We start from the raw sequence: 20,428 nt of genomic DNA on the forward strand, positions 1-20,428 counted from the left end.
GGATGAGAAAACCCTCCAACTAATGCAGTTAAGGTTCTTTTGGCCAGGCATCTGTGTCAGGTAGTGTCAGGAATGCCCAGTGTGCCAGACAACTGCCCCTTGGCCAGAGTTTAGTTGAAATTTGGCACTAGCCAGAGAGCCTGGGAAAAGTGGAGCTGGTCTTAACGGTCCAAGGTACCCATTTTGTTTCCAAACTAATGAAGGATTTGTGCCGGTTATTGAAGGTAGACAGGATTACCACCTCAGTGTACCACCCACAAACAGATGGCCTGGTAGAAAGGTTTGATCAAACCCTTAAAAAGATGATAAAGAGGGCAGTGTCCCAACAAAAACGAGACTGGGATTTGCCCCTTCCTTCTTTGATGTTCGCGGTCAGAGAGGTACTGCAATCCTCTACAGGGTTCAGTCCCTTTGAGCTCCTCTATGGGGGGGATTATGGATCTATTAAAAGGGAGGAAAGAAAATCCTCGTCAGGATCCTAGCATCGTTCACTTTGTGTCCCAAATGTCTCCATTGCGCCACTCATGAACGAACACATGGAAAGGGCTCAACAATGTAGGAAACAAAGTTATGACATCACTGCAGTCCACCGTTCCTTTAAAAGGAGACAAGGTACTAGTGCTTGTGTCCACTATAGAAAGTAAGATATATGCTTAATGGCGAGGGCCTTATGAGATCATAGAGGCAGTGGGGCCAGTTAGTTACAAGGTTCGAGAGGAGGGTAGAAGGAGGGGGGTATAAATCTACCATAAAAAAATCTGTTAAAACCTTTGAAGAGAAGTGCCAGTCAGCCCTCTTTAGTAGCAAAAAGGTTCCTGAATGCCAGGTACCTATTGAAGCCAGTAGAAAGAAGGTGGTATGCTGTGCTAAGTAATAAACAACTAATTAATAATAAAAAAATCCATATACATTTAATAAACATATAAAAATACATATAGAGCATGCTGTATTAATTAAAAATAAGAGTAAAACATTAATTCATAGGACCATTTTGAGTGTATAGTCATCCAGAACTTCTGATCCTGGCTTGTCCAATATGCAATTAGAGTCCAAGAATAATAAAAATAGTTTTTAGGGGTGTGCGACAGTCTGACACCTTGAAAAAGCGGTTTGCTACACAACGAAATGCGTCAGTGGACAGGTGCAACGTTATCCATTATCACTTTCACCCAGACACTGCTATCCTTGGCTGACTACGACAGAGCGCAACCTAATTTATACCATCATTGGGTTTGTGCACAAGGAATCTATCAATTATCTGGCAAACGTGAGACCAGCATATCCAGCTTGCAACAATCCAGCTCCTGCCACCTCGCCACTCATTTGAGGCATTAACATCTCGTTGGTACCAACAGACTATTGTACACCCCTTCTTATTATTTTTGGACTCGGTCACTGGTGACCATACACTCAAAATGCACCTATGAATTAATATGTTTTACTCTTATTTTTAATTAATACATCATGCTCTTTTTATGTTTATTAAATTTATATGGATTTTTGAATTATTATTAATTAGTTGTTTATTACTTAGTGCATCATAACACCTTTCTACTGTTTTTCTGTTTAAAGGACTTGACACCCCTTATGAATTGCTGCTGTTTGAGTAAAACCACTCACTCCTAAAAGCGCCCTACTGATATCTTGATATCAAACCCCTGCTACCTATTGAATTCACACTTAGCCCTGGACCAAAACACAAGTGGTGAACTTGATGGCGCAGTACCAAGATGTAGTTTCTGCCATTCACAGATCACCCAACATGATGTTGTGACGCCACCTGGGTGGTCAATAAACAAAGCCAATATCACATTACCGACGCAAAGTGGGCAGCAGTAAAGCAAGAGGTGGAAGAGATGCTACGTGTAATAAAGGAATCAACCAGCGAGTGGAATAATCCCATTGTTTTAGTACCTAAGCCTTTGGGTGCCTTAAGATTTTGCAATGACTTCCGTAAATTAAATCAAGCTTCTCGCTTTGATTCGTACCCTATGCCCAGAGTTAATGAGTTGGTAAAGTGCAACTAAATATGCTGCGCTATATAAGGCAATGTTAATAAATTATAAAAAAATAATTATAATAAATGGAAGAATATTTAGCTAAGAATCCATACCTTCCCACTCTTGATTTGGCAAAAGCATATTGGCAGATTCCTTTGACAGAAGGTGCTAAGGCAAAAACAGCCTTCTCTACCCCAGAGGCCTTATTTCAGTACAATGTGATGGCATTGGTTTACATGGTGCCCCAGCAATCTTCCAGAGATCTATGAACAACTTGCTGCGGCACCACAGGGACCATATGGAGGCCGTATTAAAGTCTCTACAGGCATACAGGTTTACTGCCAACATTGAGAAATGTGCCATTGGTATGGTGGAAGCAAAATATTTGGGGAACATTGGAGGCGGAGAACTGGTTTTACCTCAGCCTATTAAGGTAGAATCAGTCCTCACATGGTCTAAACCCAAATGTTAGTCACAACTTAGGAAAAAACAGAAACAACTAATGCTATACTGCTTCTGTGAATCAATAGTTTTAAAGACACCCCTACATGTACATCACATTATTATTATTATTAATATTTTAACTGTTGTGCTTTACCTGGTTGTGAATCAGTACACACAGATGAACTTGGCAACTCGGATTCTTTTTCTGGAGTTTTGGCTGAATTATGGCCTAAATAACAGAATAAAAATGGTAAAGTCAATGAAAATGACACTGTGTGTGGTAACCAGATCTTGTAAAATTGGGTACAAAGGGCACACTCCTCCTTCTCTGGAACAATTACAAAAAATCCATTTTCTTCTTCTTTAGTCCATGGGAGATTCGCTAAACAATGATGACATCTCAGAGCTATCAACTAAGAGTATGCCCATTTCCAAATGCAGAAATATTAGCCATACTGCACCAGCATATATCTCTTTACTTATCACAAAATATCTCCCATCTCGACCACTCTGCTCTACACAAGATCTGCATCTCTTCCGCACACATCATTAGCTCCCATTCACTATTACAGGACTTTCATCGGGCTACTCCCATCCTATGGATTGCCCTTTCACGCACAGTAAGACTCGCCAAACTTTCAAGTGTTCCCTGAAATCTCACCTCTTCAGGCAAGCCTATATTTAAGTTCTACACGCATAACCCTCTGAGGCACTTATGTATTATATAGCTTCCCTTCTGGACTTGTAACTTGGTGGGACTGCTATGCTATTACTGGTGCCTGTCCTTGTGTTTCCCTCCTATATCCCTATAGATTGTAAGCTTGCCGCAGGGCCATTATACCTCCAAGTCTGTCTGTTGTTACCCAGTTTGTTTTATCACTGTCTACTATTGCGAAGTGCTACGGAATCTGCTGCGCTATATAAGAAACTTTTAATAAATAAATAAATAAATCTGTTGAATTTTGTGAAGGTGTGCACCAAATAGGACTATCTGCCTTGTCAATGAATTGAAAACACCAAGCTGGTAGAATGCACACTCATTCTGTCATGCACACTTATTCTGTCATGCACAAATTAAAGCCCAGTATTAATGAAATTATCTAACTAGCAACGGCATTTTTAGATGCTGTGCTCACAAGTCCTTTAAGCTTACACAATATCCAGAAATCAAACTACAAATGAACTTGGCTTCGATGTTGCGCGGATTTGCAAGGTGATCGATTATCAATGGTTACATTTTTGTCAGTTCCCTCACAACTTGATTGACAGGTGTCGATCAGACTGTCTGTTGCAGAGTTGTGCAAGGGTCAGCGTTATGCACACTTGCACAGACTGGAAAAATTATTGGATATATTGGCGATATTTTTGCAAGACATTCGCATATTTGCACATAGCGGGACTTCACTCTGTCTGGGCGGCGACTATCTGATCGCAGACCTCTACAAATTCGCTCAGCAGCAATCATGGTCTGAATAAGGCCCTTTGTCCAGTACTACTGCATTTCCTTCCTACAGTCACCAAAGTTGAGTTTATGTCCAGAACCACATATGATTACCCTTAATTAATGCTAGCATTATTATGGATCCAGTGAGTCACTCCACACTATAGCAAAATAAAAAATGTGAAGGTTCTTGTATATGCAAATCACTATGGTTATCTGTAAGAAGACACATGGAATTGTTTTTTATCCTATAATACTTTAATTCTAGCTGCTGAACATTAAATACTATTGGTGTCACAGAGCTACAAACATTCTATTAGAAAATCTATGCTGAGATGCACCATTAGGGGCTGCTTCAGGATAACTCTGCGTGATGTCTGTGCATGTGCAAACCCCGGCACCGAAAGGTTTTGGCGAGTGACACACTCACTGGGCCACTCATTGCAGGATGGGAGAGCCGGGGGTGGAAAAGGGGCTGGACCATGGGAACGCCCAGCATTCTATGAGCATTCCCATGAAAATTCTGGGCGTGCCCATGGGAATGCAGGTGGGCCGATGCCTGCCTGGGGTGGTTAGCGAACAAATCCCCTCGCATGGTACAGAGGGTTCAGTGGTGCAGTGGCAGTTAGGCAGGGTGGTGTTTCAGCATTCGGTAAGCAGACAATTTTGCTGCATACTTAGCCATGTGTATGCCCTGTCACCTGATATCCTTTTCACTCAAGTTATGTTTTCCCTAAAGGAGTTGATGTGAATCAAGCCCTTTTCTAACCTCAAGCTTTGGGTGCTGCTAATTTATTCTGCCTTTTAGGCAGAGGATTTTGGATATTGGAGTGCATTATTAATGGTTCCATATCATCTGGGATAAGCCTAATCATTACTATAAAACTATTATACATTTATCTGGCTTAAAAATGTAAAATGATGTTTATTGTATTGCCATATGTGAAATAGTATGGGTCTGGTATCAGCTTTCCTTGTCTCTACCAACTAGACCTGGTAAAGAAAAATCAGTAATAAGGACTGTATGAAAACAGGATTTTGGTAGTCACCATTAAATTCATTTCTCAGAACCCACAGGAGACACTGGAATGTAGACTGTACAGTGGGTATAGAAGTGAAGTAACTGGGAGCTGGCACTAAATAATTTGAGTAGTTTGTCACCACCCCCCCCCCCTCCCCCCCTCCCCAATTCAGTCTTTGTAAACTGAGGCACATAAACTTAACACAATCATGTGTAAACAGAACAATGACATGGAAACTGAGCAAAAGCAGAACCGCAGAAAAACACCCATCACCCAGATAGGAAGAACAGCGCCAGATGGGAGTCCACTGTCCCCTGTGGATTTGGAGAAATGGATTTAATGGTGAGTATCAAATCCTGTTTTCTCCTTCATCCAGCAGGGGACACTGGAATAAAGATTTTACAGTGGGGACGTCCCAGAGCTCCTATCCTGGGTGGGAAAGTGCTGAGACCCTCCAATACCACATGACTAAACTGGGAAGCAGAGGCTGCAAAGGTGTCAAAAACTGTAGAAACGGATAATAGTATGTTGACTTGACCATATAGATGCTCTACATAGTTATAGAACATATTTTATCACACAACTATTTTTGACATAATGATCATTTTTACATACAAAAATGTGGAACATTAATGGGGACACCACTAGCCTCTAGTTAAGCCAATTTGTACATGGCTAAATGGGAACAAGACTTAATTTGGAATAACACCACCATCAAAGAAGATCTAATACTCTGGTATCGATATATAGACAATGTATTCTTTGTCTGAAGAGGGTCTGAGAACAAACTATTAGAATTCACAAAATGTCAAAATCATCTAAATTTGGAATTCACCACAGTTACAAGCAAAACCGAAGCAATTTATTTGGATTTAGAAATGTTCATTACTAATAAAGTAAATACTAGAACCCATTTAAAAGAAGTAAACGGAAACCATATGCTTCACTCTTCCAGCAACTATCACAAACAATGGATTAAAAACATCCCTAGTGGACAGTTCAGAAAATAAAAAGAGAAAATATACCAATACCACACTTAGAGAAAAAACTACAAAAATGTTGAACAACTTTGTGGAAAAGGGGTACAATGAAACAAAAAAAAAAAAAAAAATCAATTAGCTGAAGTGGATCAGCTAAACAGAAAAGACCTACTCACATATAAACCCAAAATACAATCCAATAATGATCTTCCAATTTAATTTATAACACAATACAACAGTAATTCAGAAATAATGGTACTTGTTTCCAAGCACGGCGCCCATCGGGTCCCATCGCATACCTTAACTTAAGGTATGCGATGGGACCCGACGGACCCGATTTTTGGGCTTTTTTTGAGGTTTCTCAATAAATGTAAAATCGGGTCCATCGCATGCCATTATAATGGAATGTGATGCGACCGACGCGACCGACCCGATTTTACATTGTAAGCATTGTATGTAATGTTAAATTCCTATGTAAAATCGGGTCCATTGTATGCCATTATAATGGCATACAATGTTTCCAATGCGATGGACCCGATTTTACATAGGAACCAATGTTAAATTGCCCCCCATACCCAATTTTTGATTGTATACCCACCCTGATGGGTAATTTCTATGTCAAATGCCCCCCCCCCCCCCCTTGTTAACGCCACCCCACGATGAACACCAACCCGAAGCGTGGCGAGCGCAGCGGTACGCGTCCTCCGACCTTTTCATACCCCCACTATCCACGTCGGCGTGGAGTTGATTTTATATAGCGGGGCGAGCGCAGCGAGCCACCAAGCCCAAAAGGTGGCGAGCCCCTAGAGGGGACGTGTAATACGTCTGAAGTAATGCGCATGAGCTCGCCACACTTCGGGCTCGGTGGCTCGCTGCCCTCGCCAACCTATATAGAATCAACTCCACGCTGACATGGATAGTGGAGGTATGAAAGGTCGGAGGACGCGTACCGCCGCTCGCCACGCTTCAGGTTCACATTGATCGTGGCGTGTCGTTAACAATGGGGGGGCATGCAATGAAAAATGGGGTCTGGGGGGCATTTAATATTGGGGCCAATGTAAAATCGGGTCTCAGGGACCATTTAACATTGGTTCCAATGTAAAAAATCGGGTCGGTCAGGTTAATCGCATCGCATGCAATTTGGTTGCATGCGATGCAATTGACCCGATTTTTGCAACCCGATTGCATACAATTAAAATCGGTGGCACCGTGCTAGGAAACAAGTACCAAAATAATTGAAAATTTGGTAAAAATAACTGGCATATCTTAAAACTTGACGATACCTTAAGACCACTAATTGAAGATCAACCTTGAATCAAATATAAGAAAGCAAAACATATGAAACAATAGGAACTAACTAACCTCAACTTACATACACAAAGGTTCAAAAGAATAATGGAGGCTTTCATTATTGCTTTTTCTGCAAAGCTTGTAAACTGAATAAAAAAACTACCAAGGTAATTAAAACATTCAGTTCAAATATAACCAACAAGGAATACAAATATTTAAAGATCAAATTACTTGTGAAATCAAGGGCATAATCTATTTATTGTAATGTCCTTGCAAAAATGCAATACGTTGAACAGACAAGAAGAAAAGCCAAAATTAGATTAGCTGAACATGTTTACAACATAAAAAGAGGTTTAATAACGCACAGTGTCTCCTATCACTTTTTAGAAGCACATAAAGATCCCACTGAACTAAAATTCACTATAATACAAAAAGTTCAAACAACTGAAACAAGATGGATATTTGAATTCAAGACTCTTTCCCCCTTGTAGCCTAAACGTATAAATTTAAATGCATTTTTATAAATAACTTTTCCTCATACAGGTTATGTATCCCTTATCCAAAATGTTTGGGACCAAAAGAATCTTGGATAATGGATTATTCCATATTTCTGAATATTTGAATATTTAAAATTATGTAATTTGAAGTATCTTGCATTTATGTTGTATAACACACATCAACCACATGAAATACACAGAAATATATTTTATTTGTTCAATAAACAAGGTTTAAAACCATGAAACAAAATTTGTGTACTATCTCAGGCACTGAATTTGAATGCCATGCAATCATTTTCTTGCACATATTTAGTGGCAGTTACATATCATGTCCTCAGTAGTGCTGTTACAGATGTCCCCAGTAAGTTTTTAGCAAAAACAAAAAAATATTTTTTCACTTTCTGGAGTGTATGGTTTTCGGAATAATTCGGATAACGGATATTCGGATAAGGGATACTAAACCTGTATATACACATTACTTTTTTTTTTTTTTTTTTTACAATAACATCTATCATATTAATATATTATAGTGGCATCTAATGAAATCCAGAATTCCACAACATGAGGTTCCCGCTGGTTTTATCTGACTTCCTGTCATGAGTTTCATGTTTGAAATTAAGTTCTTGTTAATAAATAAAATAAAAATTTACTATTTCCGCATCCTTGAAAAAGTGCCTGCGGGCATGAAACATATTGGAGCGAATCATGGTCCAAATACACTATCCCAAAGTCTGCACTGGAACAACGCTGGTATACCATCTAACCCGCCACACACAGAAACCCCAGTTAGCCAAACATCAGAAGCGGCTTCTCTCCACAGCTGCTACGGAGACTAGCGCCATCTCCCAAAACAATCGGCTACATCACTGACTCTGCCGCATACGGAAGCCACTTCACTCCGTAGCTGCCATGGAGATCGGCACCACCTCCGACTGCTGTATTCCAACTGCAGCATGCGGGCACGGCGATCAGAGACGACGGCTTTCTGAAGTACCATCTACACTGGCTCTGGTAAGATAGGGACAGATAGGGTTTCATTCGCTCTCTCCAAGGGGATCCATCAAAAAAAAAAAAAAATCCTCCACAAGGAGTGTAAACATTTGTTTTTAACCCAAATAATTTTTTAACCCCTTCACGACATATGACGTATATATACGTCATATGTCGGTTGCGGGGGAATCAAGCCAGCTCACGGAGTGAGCTGGCTTGATAGAGAGCAGGTAATGGCTGTATATTACAGCCAGGTCCCTGCTCTCACGGCCACGAGCGGCGAGTTCGCCGATCGTGGCCGTTTAACCCTTTAAGCACCGCGGGCAAAGCGCCCGCAGTGCTTAAATAGCTGATTGGAGGGGGGGCGCCCCCCTCCGGCGCTGATCGGGGCCCCCCGCAGCGCGATCGGAGGGTGCCGATCGGTTGCCATGGTAGCCAGGGGTCTAATGTAGACCCCTGTGCTGTCCGTGTATGCATACCTATTACATCCTGCCTCAGGTGTAATAGGAAGTGCATAAAATCACTACGTTCAGCCATAGAGCTCTATGGCTGAACCTAGTACAGGCGATCGCGCCCCCTAGTGGTCAAGTACACTAGGGGGCCTTGTAGTAAAAGTAAAAAAAAAAAAAAAAAATAAAGTTTAAAAATAAAAAAAAAAAAAAAAAATATTAAAAGTTCAAATCACCCCCCTTTCCCCATTTCCCAAATAAAAAAAAAAAATAAACATATTTGGTATCGCCGCGTTCCTAAAAGTCCGATCTATTAAAATATAACATTAGTTACCCCGCACGGTTAAAGGCGTAAGCGGAAAATAATCCCCAACGCCAAAACTACGTTTTTTGGTCGCATCGCCTACCCAAAAAAAAAATAGCTAAAAGAGATCAGAAAGTCGCCCATATCCCATAATGGTATTAATTAAAAAGTACACTTCAGCCCGCAAAAAATGAGCCCTCACCCAGGTCCGTAGGTGGAAAAATAAAAAAGTTATAAGCCGCAGAACATGGCGACGCGACGCAAATTCGAAAAACCGTAACATATTCTATTTTTTTTTTTAGTCGTAAAACGTAACGAAAACTATAGAAGTTTGGTATCACCGGAATCGTAACGACCCATAGAATAAAGATAACCCATCATTTTAAACGAACTATGAACTCCAAAAAAAACGTAACCAGCGCAAAATTGTGGAATTGCGTTTTTTTTTCTTTTTACCCCACATTGAATTATTTCCTGATTCCCCAGAATATTATACGGTATAGTAAATGGTACCATTAGAAAGTACAACTTGTCCCGCAAAAAAAAAGCCCTCATGTGTCTATATAGCCGGAAAATTAAAAAAAAAAAAAAAATTACCTTAAAAGGCAATGTCGTGAAGGGGTTAAAGGTGTCCATTCTAAACACATATTATATTTTACGCATAGCGCTGCTGCCTACCTTTTAAAACACTGTACTTTGGAAAAAAGCAACTTACCAAATGGCGCACACACGCATGGAAGAGAAATGCAATTTGCAGGGAACAAAACAAAAAGTTCAACTTGCTTTTACATCTCACTCTGAAAAACGGCTGAGTGGAATGATTAGGTATCCATTAAAAAGGCTGGAAACACTTAGTCTCACTGGTATACTCACCTCAAGTGCTTTAATTCAGCAGCAGAGGACATATGTGGTTTAAGAGGGATGCCCCAGGGTAGTAAGCTAGATTATATGGTGCTTACAGTTTGAGGACCCCCAAAGTTTAGTTACACCCCACTGATGTAGAGTCTGGTGGATCGTCAGGGGTCTATACCACCCACTGTATTCAGCCTATCACCCTAAATCATGGGTCCTCAAACTGCGGCCCTCCAGATGTTGTGAAACTACAAATCCCAGCATGCCTTGCCACAGTTTTAACACTCCCTTAAAGCAAATCTGCAGCAAGGCATGCTGGAATTTGTAGTTTCACAACATCTGGAGGGCCGCAGTTTGAGGACCCATGCCCTAAATGCATCTTACAGTACTTAGTACAAAAAATAAATTGCCTTTTATAGCAAAATGCAAAAATCATTGCTCAGAGGCTAGGTCAAATTCAGCCACAGTGCCAATGGGGAAATAACAGTGCCCCCACTGCTTTATCTGTTCCAGCTACATTGCTCTTGATATGGCACCTGTCCAATTATGCTGCTTTCCCACTGCAGACCCGTTTTAAGTACTGGTATTTTTAAACGGTATTTAAAACGGTATTAGCATTCCCACTGCAGCAGATTACCGTTTTAAATACCGTTTAAGTACCATTCCTATTGCAGTGAACCATTTAAAATGTAAAGAGTTTGGAGGCATCATACATTCCAGTCCAGCACCCAGAAGGACACGGACACTTACCAGTCTTCACAACATCCAGTGTGCTGCGCTGTGCAATCCCAGTCGGTGACACTGAGACCAGCCGACTGACAGGCACCCCCTGTAACATCGGGCAACCCAAAGGCTTCATCACCGCTTGCATAGCAACCGGAGCTCCACAGCGCTGTTCGCTCCTGGTGACGTCATCACTTGGTGCCCCGGGAGTTCGTGCACGCTGTGTCTGAGCTCCGGCGCCCTGCAGCACTGCTTACAGCCGCCTGTCAGCACCCGCAGCCCGGCTGTAAGGGAGCACACAACAGGCACCACCCAGTGTGCGCCAGCACCACCTACAGACCACGCCAGTATTATTGACACCGCGGACACCCTGTACCATTGAAGGAAAGTGCCGACGAGGGACCGACTGCGCAGCGTGGGACCTTTCCATCCACATTATGTTTGCCTGTATCAGATGACACCCAGCGTTCTCTATTCAGACTTACAACAGACTTCAACTAAAAGATTCATAATCTCATAATAAGGACATGCCAGAAATTTACCCTGTATTAGAGATGCTATCTGTTGGCTTTTTTGTGAAGGAACCTCCTGTACGATGTCCAGCGCTGTCATTCCTTTGTGGTCTGTGATGCTGACATCAATTCCTGTAATGGAGGAATGTGAACAAGTAAACAGCAAGTCCCTACACATCTAACCTTGCATTCTTTAAATTGTCTTATGTACAATAGAATCTAAAATAATTAGTAAAAAGAGAAATAGAAAGATGCATTAATAACAATTTGTCAACTGACAGAATAACTGTACTTAACTAATTTGCTCTAAATGGATTTTCCAAGAATTTACCATTATGATATATAAATATATAATGTTGAGTGGATGCTAATAAACATAGGGGTTACTATCAAAACTGCTTCTCCTGAAAAATGACAGCTAGGTCGGGAACCAAGTTTATTTGGTAATCCTGCTCCTTGACTGCTAAATACAGGTTTGGAATTGAATGTAAGGTTTACTCTTTACAAAATTGGGGGAGTTGTTGACCACTAAAATTATGGTACCGTTGCCATTGCAGCGTTCGCAAAATATCAGAGTAGTGATTTAAAAAATAGAAATGGGCATATACAAATACACACATTTTACCTACAAATACTGATGGGGACTCACTTTATAAGAACATGCTCTGTGTGGATTGGTCAAGCAGCAAATGTCGCAAGATGGACACGGCTCCTGGGCAGATGTAACTGCAGCAGTGGAGTGGATGGCAGAAAGGCCGGCTCCTGGCAGTGCAGGACAGCCTAATAATCACCGCACTGAAGCAGCAGTGCTGAAACAAGCAGCACCATTGACGCTGCCCGGGGAAATATAGTATTGTCCCAGTGCATGTGGCTGTACTTTTGGGCTGTGACACTACCTGTTCCCGCACAGCGGTTTCATTGTGGTGATTATTATTACATGCTGGTGTTGGGCACTGGGGCTGCAGAAACAGAGCCGTAGGCCTGCGGGAAGCTGGTTGACTATGCCGGCATGCTCCCGCAGGTTCAGACAAACACGAGGGAAAAGTAAATAGTAAAATGGGAAGATCATTAAATATTTTATGGTTGGGGACTGCACAAATAATTTACCCTTTAAGGCTCCTAATTCTAACCCTTCCTTCCACACAGCCTATCCCTAACCCTCCCAGCTATTGTCTAAACCTAGCCTTCATACTCTGCTGCATAAATGGAATCCCCCAGCCTTGCAGTCTAAAGCCCCGTAAACACGGGATGATGGGGGAGCTGGTGCTGAGCCACATGCTTAAACACACATTGCTGCACACCTACGATGTCTGCTGAGCAATCCTTGCAAAGCAGCATTTTGCCTATGACAATAGGCAAAACCCTGAGATCTTAGCAGGAAATACAGAGCATGGGACCACGTATTGCCGTCACTTGGGGCATACAGTTCACACGGAGCGATCCATGCTTCATTTATAAACAATCTAGTCAGATCATGTACAATCATGTAGTATGCACCCTGAACCTGCCTTGGAAGTGCCTTAACCTAACCTTCCCCTCCCCGCAGTCTATCCATAAATTCCGTAAATAGGGCCTAAACCTAACCCTCCTTACCTGGCCGCACGCTAGCCAGCCCCTCATACTTCCTGACTGACTATATTATATTTAAAATATCCACAGTACTTAAGAGTGAATTGGAAGTGAGCCTATTAATGAGTAGCAGAGATGCAGTGTATGGCTGTGTACTGTCTCCAGGGTTCCTGTTAACAAAAACGATCACTAATGTCTGATGGTAACATTCGTAGTTCCCAGTGGATTATGGTTGTACAAAAGCACAAGGAAATGCTGAAGGAACCGGAAGTGACACTACGTGGTTCGTCTCCACGGCAATGGGAGACTTCTGCTTCTTTTTTGTCCAATATTATTTCAAGTACCCCCAACCAGTCTGCAGTGTACACTCAAGTACCCCAGGTTGGGAACCACACAATGTTTCACAAACTCAGCCTTCATGCATTATGTGTGTTTTCAGGTTATCCCCAGGAATAATTAGTACCACCTAGGCAATTAACACATCTGTACTCCAGCTGTATAATCTGAAAAACATGCACAGTTAAAGTTCCATGCGGACAGGGTTTCATATAAATCACCTGCATCTAGGAGCATCTGTACCACATCAGTCTTCCCAAACAGGGCAGCTTCATGTAAAGCACTTCCTTTTTCGGTCTGAAAAGAAATATACAGGAAAAAAGACTTGATGACCAGAAGAAAAAAGCTATGACTCAATTAATATGCTTAAACATCCTTATCAAGAACATGAAAAACTAGCACAATAACCCTTTTATGATAAAAAGCCGGGCCACACCCAGATTTTTAGACCCCACTCCTACCCGGCTTTTGAACCCTTTTCCACTGCCGTTCCCCATACCTCAGTGGTGGCAGGTCCTGAATCGGTGCTTGGAGAGGACAGTCTCCAAGCATTGGGAAATCTGCCAGCAGGGACCACCGCAATGCCAACGACACAATGGGGGGCAAGCCCAGCACCTGGAAATGCTGTCCCTAGCCTCCATGGGTGGTCATTCCAGCCTCTGTCTGAAGTGAATGGATGCCACACACAGGCATTAATTCACCTCCTCCCCAGCTTCTCTGCTGTCTGCATATTACAGCAGAGCCTGCATGCCGCCTCTTCCAATCTCAGTGCGCTGCGGTCAGCAGGTATGGGCTCCCCCATAGATGTAAACGGGTCCTGGGTCTGAAGACTCTGCTCACCCGTTTACACTGCACCTGAACACGGATCTCACCCATTTCTAACATGAACAATTAGAATTAAATAAACAAAGATCGAAAGAAAACAAAGTTGAATTGCAGTGAGGAAAAAAATGTTAAGTGTCACAAAGAAGGAGGAAAGATGTAATTTAGACTGCCTCAAAAAAACAGTGCTACAGCTGCATAGGATATACAGTATATGTTACATACAAAGGAAGTCAGATTACATATACACCGTTCAAAAGTTTGGGGTCACCAAGACAATTTCATGTTTTGCATGAAAACTGACTTATTTATCAAATGAATTGCAAGATGAATAGAACATATAGTCAAGACATTGGCATTGTAAGAAATAATGTTTTTTATTTGAAATAATTTTTGTCCTTCAAACTATGCTTTTGGCAAAAAATGCTCCTTTTGCCGCAATTACAGCATTGCAGACCTTTGCATTCTAGCTGTTAATTTGTTGAGATACTGTAATCTGAAGAAATTTCACACCACGCTTCCTGAAGGGGTTATATTTATACTGCGTACTCCTGAAAACATAAAGGACAATATTGTACATATAAATTGTAAGTATATACTACTGAAAAGCGTGTACTCACTCTTATATAAATATAACACCACCGATAACTGACTTCATTAAGTATTTTAATCATTCTATCTATTAATAAAAGAGAAGTCTTATACACTTTAACATTACATAAGCATGCCCCACAAAGAGTTCTTTTCTTTCTTTTTTACTTCTTATGTTATAATTAGAGACAGGATTATATGCATTTGCATTTACATATTTTCCCCATTCTCACTGGTTATTGCATATTTTACCTAAAATCTAGTGATGGTGCATATTTTAGGCCCTGCCCCCATCCCACCCGCGAGTCACAGCACTGCTTTGCCCTGCTGCTGCTGGCCAGCTAGTGGTAGAGTGTGCAGGCTGGGGCTATATGTGCGCAGTGTGGGGAACCTTGGATGTACAATATGTCTGACACTGCTCTAGGCTGCCAATCCATGTTGATAAAAGTCAGTCGGGGGGGGGGGGGATGCCATTACGAAGCGCATGCCCCTGGCCTGGGACTTTACATCAAGAGACAGACTTCTGCAGCAGAGGAGGCGGGCAGAAGGGTTGTGACATCACGCAGCACGGAGGAAATGCTGTGTCACAATGAGTATGTGGTGCAGGAAGGAAGCCTTCCACTGCGCCGCCCTCACAAGCTATGCTGACATTTGATCCATCTGCGCTGCAGATGATGGTCCCTGTAGTTAATGCCAGAAGAGCCTAGGACGCTGCAGTCTGCTGTAGCAGCCAGGAAGAAAAAAAATCCTATGCACAACACTAGACATCTGCAGATGCTGTGGGCCTATTTTTGAGGTTTATTTGCAACTAATTGTATTCTGATTTTTAAATAAATAAGTTAAAAATGACTTTTTTTATTATTTAATGTAGCATATTTTAACACTTTTCATGCATATTTGAAGTATTTTTCATGCATATTTCAAGCTTTTTTATGGTGCATATAATCCTGTCTCTAGTTATTATACTCTCAGGGGAGCACCTCCACCAGAGTGATTGATACACCTGTATCACAGACATAATATTGTGGATTTTTCAACATATTTTCTGATATGGTATATATACTCATTGTGATATAATATAGAGTGCAGCCTGTGCAGCAGTAAACTCCTCTATTTCCCACTTTCCCTCCATTTTGTTATATTACTTTTGTTGCAAAGACCTAATGTGATCCCTCTCCTCCTAAGTAGGGGAATGTGATCAATGAGCATAAAGCGAAAATCACGCATAGTACTGTATGTCTGCAGGAGGCAAAGTGTTGTACAACAGGTGGAGTATTAGAGTCTATCGTAGTCATGGCTTTTTTGATAGACCAACGATGTAATGCAACATGTTTGTTCAAAAGACTAATCATCTTGCCAAAATAAATTTGCTTGCACAGACAAACAATGACAAATGATGAAACGACTATCATAGCCGAGGTTGTATCGAATGTTACAGTATGTGCAGTACCTTTTTTGGGATCCACAAACTTGACTCCCAAGCAGAAGTATAGGTAGCTGACACAGCCCCGGCGTCTGAAGACCCCATTTATGGGTTGCAGCCAAGTAGAGTTCTTAATTGGTCCAATATCAGAATTGGCTATAGTAACCTTGAGGTTATTACTCCTTTTGTAGCAAAAAAAAAAAGGGGGAGTTTTCTGACAAAAGCTACAAATAGTGTAGTCCGTTTGCACAATACGCCAATGCTTAAGTACAGCAGCTTTGATGTGTTTAGAGGCAATCCAAAAAGATGTGTCCATATTACGATCCTTCTTGATAAACATATCCTCAGGAGATCGTTCAGAAACAATGCGAAAAAGCTTCCTTAATCTCATTCGCATTGTACCCTCTTTGTGAGGAACGGGACCCATTTTCTCCTCAAGTGACTGAGGGGATTTCATCCCCATTAGAGGTAATTCTCACCATTCTTAGTAATTGTGAGAGTGGTAGACCACGCTTCAATGGCTATAGGTGCTAAATGTCCGCTATGGGTAAAGTATTTTTGTCAGGCTCTTTCCTAAAAATCCTAGTGGACAACCTATCACCCTCTTTAATAACACAAACATCAAGATAGTTGATGGAAGTCTCAGTGTAGCAAAGGAAAAATCTGCTGATGGTGTCGAGTGTATTGAGAACATCAATGAACTCAGTGAGCAGTTTGGTACCACCAGCCCATATCATAAAGAGGTCATCTATATAGAGAACAAAAGATGGATGTGACAAAATGTGTTATTTGTACATGTGCATGAATAAATTACCAGGCATCTGCCCTGATGCTGACATAACTTGCCTCCTTTTGTTACTTCCGACCGGCTGCTGTTCGCGGGCCGCCTCTGCCCAGTGTCTGATTGGTGCATGTGACACGGAGGGAACAGTGCTTCTGTATTGACAGCCCTAGCAGTGTTTTCAAACTCTTGGAATGTTATTTTGTTCAGGTGAGTTTGTGGTTCTGTGGGGTAGATGTATGAAGCAGTGATAAGGGAGGAGAAGTGATTAAGTACCTTGTACTTTATCAATGGGTCAAGTTACAGGCTGGGTTTAAAAAGGGACAGTTAGGGGGGGGGGTGGCCTGGCTGCCATAGCGAGCAGAGGTGTCCCTGCAGAGCTCCCTCTCTCCCAGCGATTAGCGCCCATTGCCGCCCCTGCTTAACCTGCCTCTCACAGCGTGACCGCTCACCGACCGCGGAGCCGGGGAGGGCCTCCTGCGGGTTGCAGCCTGGTGTCTGCCGGGAACTAGAGTTTGGGGAAGAGGATGGCGGCGTGTGGATCCACATAGCCTGGTCCGTCTGTCGGCTGGCAGGGCTGCGGCTAACAGAAAATCTGCTCTGCCCGCAATCACATGAAACCCCGGGAGCCCGTGCGGCGGTGTGGGGGAGAGCACGGAGCCGTCTCTGCCTGGAGGTAGCGGCCACCACTTCAGTGGAATCATCTGGTGTCTGACGCACTTCTGAGGTAAGGAGCCGTCGGCAGCCTACACCCTCACTCCTTCCTAATCTTGAAACTGCATCCTCCCTCTGACGCCACTGCTAAGCCCCCTCACCACCAGCAGCCTGGAACATAAACCCTTAAGAGAGGCTCAATTTCCAGTCTGGAGCCTGCATCCCCCCTGCATGATTTAAATTCATGTTATACTGGGGATAAGTAAGCCTATCATATTGGACAGGCTATACTACTGCATGTCTCTCTGGTACACTAACATCATTATACTGTTACCCGCTCTATAAGGGTCCTGTGTCTGATGCCCCTTTCCCACTGCAGGCTTTACACGGTAAAATGCAGTTTTTTTAGCCTTTTTAAACGGCTAGAGCTGCAGTGGGAAAGCTCCAGGTTGCTTTACACGGGTAACAAATACCGGTATTTGTTAACCGGGTAAAAAGCAGTGTTTTTACCGTGTAAGAGCCGTTTTTTCGGCAGTGGGAAAGGGGTAGCCCTTTACCCGTTAAAAAAAAAAACGGCATGGGGTCCCCCCCACTGCCGTAACCAGCACCAGGCTGAAGGAGCCGGGGCTGGTATTAAAAAAATCAGGAAACCCGACAAATAGGGGTTCCCTGATTTTTTACAACCAGCCCCAGGCTCCAGGTCCGGGGCTGGTTCCCAAAATACGGGGGACAAAATGACTAGGGGTCCCCCGTATTTTAAGAACCAGCCCCAGGCACAACCAGCCAGCAGGGTAATGCCACAGCCGGGGGACACTTATTATATAAGTTCCCACGGCCAAAGCATTAACCCTACCGACCAGTCAGCCTGGCCAGGGGCCCTGGGGGAGTGGAGACCCCCCCAATAAAGGGGTCCCCCCCCCTCCAGGACTTACCTGACCAGGCTGAAGCCTGGTGCGGTCCTCGATGCCCCTGGGCGGTGGGCATCGAGCTGATGGTATGGTGTAAAAAAATAGAATAAAAACCATTGTCTTTTACTGGTGAACTATGAGTCCCAGCAAGCCTCCCCCGCAAGCTGGGACTTGGAGAACCACAAGTCCCAGCCTGCGGGGCATTAAAGGGCCCGCTGGGTCTTGTAGTTCCACAGTAAAAGAAAGAGTTAAATAAACACACTGACACCCGTGAAAAATAAAAGTTTAATACACACATTACATACATACTGATACTTACCTATCTTGAGCCCGTAGGTAGCCCTGGTCCTGATGTCCTGGTCCGTGTCGGCGTCTGTATCCATGTCGGCATCCCTGTCGGCGACGGCGGTCCGGAGTCCGAAGAAATCCATTTGGGAAGCTGTGGAAGGAAACCATACTCACCTGTCCCAGCGCGACGTAGTCCAGGTAAGGTCTTTGCAAAAAAAACAAACCGAACACCCGAACCAAGCGGACACGGAGACGCACGGTGTTTACATCGTGCGGCTCCGCCTCCCGAATGCCGCTATTGGCCGCCTTGCGGCCTAGCGGCCAATCAGGAGCCGCTAGGCCGCAAGGCGGCCAATAGCGGCATTCGGGAGGCGGAGCCGCACGATGTAAACAAACACCGTGCGTCTCCGTGTCCGCTTGGTTCGGGTGTTCGGTTTGTTTTTTTGCAAAGACCTTACCTGGACTACGTCGCGCTGGGACAGGTGAGTATGGTTTCCTTCCACAGCTTCCCAAATGGATTTCTTCGGACTCCGGACCGCCGTCGCCGACAGGGATGCCGACATGGATACAGACGCCGACACGGACCAGGACATCAGGACCAGGGCTACCTACGGGCTCAAGATAGGTAAGTATCAGTATGTATGTAATGTGTGTATTAAACTTTTATTTTTCACGGGTGTCAGTGTGTTTATTTAACTCTTTCTTTTACTGTGGAACTATAAGACCCAGCGGGCCCTTTAATGCCCCGCAGGCTGGGACTTGTGGTTCTCCAAGTCCCAGCTTGCGGGGGAGGCTTGCTGGGACTCATAGTTCACCAGTAAAAGACAATGGTTTTTATTCTATTTTTTACACCATACCATCAGCTCAATGCCCACCGCCCAGGGGCATCGAGGACAGCACCAGGCTTCAGCCTGGTCAGGTAAGTCCTGGAGGGGGGGGACCCCTTTATTGGGGGGGTCCCCACTCCCCCAGGGCCCCTGGCCAGGCTGACTGGTCGGTAGGGTTAATGCTTTGGCCGCGGGAACTTATATAATAAGTGTCCCCCGGCTGTGGCATTACCCTGCTGGCTGGTTGTGCCTGGGGCTGGTTCTTAAAATACGGGGGACCCCTAGTCATTTTGTCCCCCGTATTTTGGGAACCAGCCCCGGACCTGGAGCCTGGGGCTGGTTGTAAAAAATCAGGGAACCCCTATTTGTCGGGTTTCCTGATTTTTTATTACCAGCCCCGGCTCTTTCAGCCTGGTGCTGGTTACGGCAGTGGGGGGGACCCCACGCCGTTTTCTTTTTTAATTCTCCCCCCCCCCCTATCTTTACACTGCTTAAACGGGTTTTTAAACGGGTAAGTGTGAATGTGACAAAAACAGCTTTTAAACGGTAATTTACCGTTTAAAAGCTGCAGTGGGAAAGAGTCTTTATGGCTCTTACCCGTTTAAAGACCCATTTAAAAAAACGGGTCATTACCCGTGTAGGCAGTGGGAAAGCAGCATGAGACTTCATACCCACGCTCCTCCCGCCCCCACAGCATCAGCTCGAGGTCCCACACTTTTGCACCC

The 20,428-nt window shown here is 43.5% G+C and overlaps 1 protein-coding gene across 5 annotated transcripts in view; it reads right to left on the reverse strand.

Moving 5' to 3' along the window:
* Nucleotides 1-20,428, reverse strand: part of ANKS1A (ankyrin repeat and sterile alpha motif domain containing 1A) — a 145,849-nt gene that overhangs the window by 59,822 nt on the left and 65,599 nt on the right. For all 5 annotated transcript variants that reach the window (XR_014470387.1, XR_014470385.1, XR_014470388.1 and 2 more), the window contains 3 exons: nt 13,631-13,706; nt 11,535-11,636; nt 2,599-2,673 (listed from right to left, as the gene is read on the reverse strand). Coding sequence is in view for 1 of the 5 variants with exons in the window: in XM_083173136.1 (XP_083029262.1) it covers nt 2,599-2,673; nt 11,535-11,636; nt 13,631-13,706 (253 nt within the window). In the remaining 4 variants the exon portion in view is untranslated. The remainder of the gene's footprint in view (nt 1-2,598; nt 2,674-11,534; nt 11,637-13,630; nt 13,707-20,428) is intronic.

The sequence above is a fragment of the Crinia signifera genome, chromosome 2 (assembly GCF_055691185.1).
Source record: "Crinia signifera chromosome 2, ASM5569118v1, whole genome shotgun sequence".
Classification (NCBI taxonomy): Eukaryota; Metazoa; Chordata; class Amphibia; order Anura; family Myobatrachidae; genus Crinia; species Crinia signifera.